At 32.6% G+C, this 5,595-nt stretch overlaps 1 protein-coding gene across 1 annotated transcript; it reads right to left on the bottom strand.

Annotated features, from left to right (window-relative positions):
* Positions 1-4,233: 4,233 nt before the first annotated feature.
* LOC133816995 (histone H2A.Z-specific chaperone CHZ1) lies at positions 4,234-5,249 on the bottom strand. Its single transcript, XM_062249366.1, has one exon. The coding sequence runs from the start codon at positions 5,079-5,081 to the stop codon at positions 4,536-4,538; it is 546 nt and encodes a 181-aa protein (XP_062105350.1). The 5' UTR covers positions 5,082-5,249; the 3' UTR covers positions 4,234-4,535.
* Between the last annotated feature and the right edge of the window lie 346 nt (positions 5,250-5,595).

Below are 5,595 nucleotides of genomic sequence, written 5' to 3'. Positions count from 1 at the left end.
ACATAATTGAAGGTGAAAGTGTAACCTCAAAAAAAAAAAAGAAACTTTTCTAAAAAAAAAAAAGAAAAAAAAATATTTCTTTTTATTAAGAAAGCTTCATCATCATTTCCATCTATTCTTATGCTCCTTCAATCATTAACTAGAATTGCAGCCATGTGATCTGCATGAAGGGAGTTGAAACTTGGGAACAAAACAACCTTATCCTACTCTCTCATATCAACTTTATTCTTAAATCAACAATTTTATTTTACTTTATTTTTAATCCAAACTTTTCAAAGCTTAATAAAAATCATTTTGTATAACGATCTCTGTTAAAATCGAAACAAATTGTAGAGAATTTTTTATAAATTGTCCAAAAAAATTTATAGGGTGTCGAGAATTTCTAATAAGTTGTCGTCGGGAGTGTTTGGAATATTATTTATTTAAAATTTATCAAAACAAATTATTTTGTTAAGTATAGGCAAAAAAAAATTAGTTTGTTAAGAATTGAAATAAACTATCGAGAATTTCTTATAAATTTCCTAAATTTTTTATAGGGTGTCGAGAATTTCTAATACGGTGTCGGGATTGTTTGAAATACTATTTTTAAAAAAATTATTAAAACAAAATTATTTTGTTAAGTATAAGCAAAAGAAGATTAGTTTGTTAAGAATTGAAACAAACTGTCGAGAATTTCTTATAAATTATCCGAAATTTTTTATAGTGTCGAGAATTTCTAATACGGTGTCATAAATGTTTGGAATACTATATTTTTAAAATTTATCAAAACAAAAATATTTTGTTAAGTATAGGCAAAAGAAGATTAGTTTGTTGAGAATTGAAACAAACTGTCGAGAATTTCTGATTAACTATCCAAAAAAATTTATAGGGGGTCTAGAATTTCTAATCCGGGTGTTGGTTGGGAGTGTTTGGAATATTATTTTTTAAAAATTTATCAAAACAAAATTATTTAATTTTGTTAAATATAGGCAAAAGAAGATTAGTTTGTTAAGCAACATTTATTCTTTTTTTTATATATGTACTCAAAATCTAACAAAAAAGCAAAGGTGGGCGATGGGGAGAAAAAGGGGTTGTTTCATAATTTACTTTTATCAAGTCATATAAATTTTGGTACCCAAAAAGGAATATGGATACCAACATTTAGGGGCATGCGATATCAATTTCATTGACGCATGGACATGAAATTCCTCTCTCTCTCTCTCTCGCTCTTTTTGTTTTGGGGTTTTGTAAGAGAGAAAAAAACATATTGTGGTGGTCCTATCCATATTTTACAGATGTCTTTTTTTTGTTACTGTGGTCCCTAACAAAAGTCACACTCTAAAACTTTGCAAGTAATCCAAAATGACCCAAAGGACAATAGGTCGTGGTTTTTCAAATAAGTATGGCAAAGGAAAATCAACAAGTGAAAGAGAGGACCACATTTATTTCCCAAAAATAAAAAAAATAAAAAATGTGGGTGTTGACGTCATCTTCTCTTTTTTTTTTTCTTTGAAAACAAAAAAAAAAAGTATGTGCAAAGGTACGGTATGCAAAATCTATTGATGCTAATGTCAGCTGGTCCAGGTTGATCGATGGCATAGTTATGTGGAAAATAATGCTTAGATTAAGCATAACCCACATGTGACTCATTATGCTCAATTACTATTCTCTGATAAATATATATATATATATATCTCTACATGTGGGTGAATTCAGGCTTTCACAGCCTTTAAAATTTAAAAAGAGAGAGGGATTCGGCTTTTGGTGAGAAGATATATCTGATTTGAGTAATAAAAGAGAAGATTATGAGATTTATAGTCAGAATAAAGATTCAAAGCAAGGGCAAGTTTCAAGTGGAATGGTCAGTTTTTTTTTTCAATTTTCTATTTTCAGATATTTGTAGGATGGGTTAAATTATTGAGCAGTGTTATAGGTTAAATTGAGAATAGAGATATAGGTTCAAAAAGATTTACAAACATCTAAAAATATCAACTTTAACAATAATAATAAAAAAAAAATTCTCTAATAAATTATTACACATTTAAAAGTAATTTATGTAATTTAAATATGAAATAATTTTGATTTTCTATTTTGAATACAAATAAATGACATAATATATATATATTTATTTAACCGTATACATAATTATTACTATATAGTATAATATCATTTTTTAATGCAAGACTTATAAACGTATAACTAATTATATTTTAGAAATTATTCTTATTTATAATTGTCGTAAAATAAAATTAGTTTTTTTATAATAAAATAAAAGTTATTCTTATATAGATGTTTCAAGGTATAAGTATTAAACTTAGCTTCGAAACATGTTACGGATAATGTAGAATATTTAATAAAATCTTATCATGTTAGATGTTCATTAGACTTCTAACTCGTACTAATTTTGAATTATCTACCACCAAAATGGTTGGCCTAGTAGTAAAGGGTGGTTCTTGGGGACCCATGGGATTAGTCAAGGTATACGCAAACTTGTTCGAACACCCATGGTTATCAAAAATAAAGGGAAAAGAAGAAGAGGAGGGGCTGGAGTTGAGATCCTTAAATTCATCATATCGAAGAATGACAATTATGGGACTTGAAAGGAATCAAACAGGCATCCCAACCACTGTACCACCACTTCGGTCGTTAATTGTTTTTTTTCTTTTCTTTTTTTTTTTGGGGGTTTTCCTATACAAAATTTGGGATAAGAGTGACAAAGTGAGGCTATGAGTGGGTTCACAAGGAGTACTATGGATACTATGAGCTAGTGGAGTGTGGATAGAAACGTCCAATTGAAGAGCTGACAAATGATAAGGAGGGCGGTTACTTTTTGGTTAGATTGATAAAATGGACTGTGGGCTAGCATCACCATGGACCCTATTCTAGTCTTAGCAGTAGGAATCAGTGTTTGAATATGAATATTCTGATAAGAAAGCATCGACCATTGTCTTGCACTCACACTCAGCCCCCTCTTTGGGCCAAATTTTTTAGTAGTGTGAGTGCTTTATAGCTTATTATAAATCTTTAAACAAAACTGGTCCTCACCTCACAGAATGATTGACCTCTCCCCCCCAAATCCCAATTATCCAATCGAAACCATCACTATGCTCTACTTGCTTGAACTTTAATTCATGAAAAAACCATTCGGAATATTCAACCACTGAAATGATGGATTAGAGCTACCATGACAGAATAGGACTAGCAATGAGTAAATGACTAATCGAGTGTGTGAAGGAACTGTGAAGCAAACACCTCAAACCCAACTTATCAAAGCATCCAAAGATCGAACTTGTCAAAGGTCCTACAGTGGCAAGAATGTGATATAATTTATTTCTCAGTTGGATCTTTGGTCAGATTCATACCTGAGATTTATGCAGACCCTCCACTCTTGACACCATAGTCATTGACAAGAGCAAGGGGTAAGAGAAAAAAAGTATGCATAGGGCCAAGGCCAACTTGAAAAAGAACAAACATATACAATTTTGATGGATAATAATAATAATAATAATAAAAAAAATGTATCAAGTTACTTGTTTCCCGGAAATACACACCCAATGGGGCCAAAATCTAATACATCTCAAAAGTTGCATAATAAACAAAACAGAGATCCCAATGGTACAACATGTAGGGCAATTCCAAAGAAAATGAGGAACATTGAAAAAAAAGATTCTCATTCTGAATCATAAGAAACAATAGAGTCACCATACAAAGACCAAAAATCACATATTTTTGGGCAGGCAAAGACATTATATCAACTCTTAGTGACTTTCCAAACACAGCAGAACAACCAAGAACAGTGCAACATTGAATAATGGTTGTTCTTCCAAATATCACATCACTGTGCTTGATAGCTTTTCAAGTGCCTTTGCATCCGTCCAAGAGCGCTGAATACGTTCCACATACCACATACCACATACCACATACCACATATGCTACCATAAAAGTACATCAACGTTGCTAATTCGATAAAATTAAAGAGCAGAACCACAACCACACCTGCCTATAAGAAAAATGTATGGATATGCCAACAGAGGCAGCTTTCAAACTGCTTTTAAGCACTAAACCAATGGACTGGGAACAAACAAGTAAGGATTCTTTCAAGTACTAGTAGTACATATCTGTATTGCCGACATAGATTACAAATTTGTTTTCTAATCGCTTGGTTTTATGAAATTTCAACTCATGCCATCCATTGTTATAAGTTTCCTGTTTAGCATTTGTATTCGGAGAGTTCTCAATACATAGTCCACTTCGTAGATAATAGCTAATGGATTTCACAAGTCAATGTAAATTATTTAATTTACAAAGCCTTTGGTATATAAAAAAGATAAGAGTTTAAAGAAAAGGCATGATCTTGAAGAAAAAATGAAGTCAAGAATAATATCAAGACTTAATAATATGAAGTTGTGACAAACATAGCCGTATATCAAGACATAATCTCATCTCCAGCCTCAACAAAGTAGAAATCTCACTAGCTCAGAAACTACTGGCATTAGTGCATTGTATCAAAGTTTTGCTAAATGTGACTAACCTTCCTCAACTCAACTCAACTCAATTCAAGCATCACTGTCATCACTATCATCGTCTTCAGCGTTTCCCGCATCATTGGCAATGTAAACCCCAGGCTGAACCTGCCTCCGCCGAGTCCTCGATGGAAGAATGTTATCTAAATCGACTTCGGCAAGTGGGTCATCTGACAAATCACTATCCCCATCTTCCAATTCACTGCCTCCGCTATTACTCGAATCATCATCATCATCATCCTCGTCCTCGTCTTCTTCTTCAGCAACCAATTTTCCTTTGCCCTTATCATCCCTCATAATCCCTTTCCCCTTGTGGTCTACCTCTTCCTCTTCCTCTCCATTCGACTCTTCTCCGTCTTCGTCTTCGTCTTCATCTTCGGATCCGTAATCTCCCTCGTCGTCAGACCCAGCTTCAGCTTCTTTGACCGAGTCCAAATTCTCCAGTGGGGCTTGATTTTCTTTATCGGAAGATTCGATCTTTGGATTTTTCTTGGGGTAGTCGACGGGTTCATCCAGAGAGACATCGGGTTTACGTTTGGGGTGTAATGCTGGCTCTTCGTGGCTCTTCGTTTCTGCCATGAATGAGCTTCGGACACACTCTGCTACGAATTGGAAAGAGGCAGCGAAAATTGGTGTCCTCGATAAGGAAAATTGGACGATTTGGGGGTTAGGGTTATACTTCTTTTAGCAGAGGGAGAAAGGGAAAGAATTATTTTTTCCGGACGATCTTTAGTTAGGATTTCCTGATTCTTACTCTAAACGACATCAATGTCTGTCTACTCCAATCACCAACGACAATTGATTTATGGGATTATACTTTTTTTTTTTTTACTATGTGTTTTGTTTCATTACTTATTTGGAATCTGTGTTTTGATAAATTACTTTTTAGATCCTATATTTTATAAAATGATTAAAATAGAACCCTAAACTCAATTTTGATGAAGAAAAAATTAAATATAACAACACAGTTTTTAAGCAGAATAATTTTATTTTTATTCTGAATTATTAGTTTGGTAAATTATTTGTGATTTTAGTTTAAAAAAAATTAATTAAAATTGAGTTTAGGGTTCTATTTTAACCATTTTACAAAACA

This window comes from Humulus lupulus, chromosome 2, assembly GCF_963169125.1.
Source record: "Humulus lupulus chromosome 2, drHumLupu1.1, whole genome shotgun sequence".
Taxonomy (NCBI): domain Eukaryota; kingdom Viridiplantae; phylum Streptophyta; class Magnoliopsida; order Rosales; family Cannabaceae; genus Humulus; species Humulus lupulus.
The sequence above is the reverse complement of the archived record's forward strand: the minus strand, read 5'-3'. Positions and strand labels throughout refer to the sequence as shown.

What these genes read in the sequence shown, in the direction of transcription:
- LOC133816995 (XM_062249366.1), bottom strand. Translation starts at nt 5,081, where the DNA reads ATGGCAGAAACGAAGAGCCACGAAGAGCCAGCATTACACCCCAAACGT.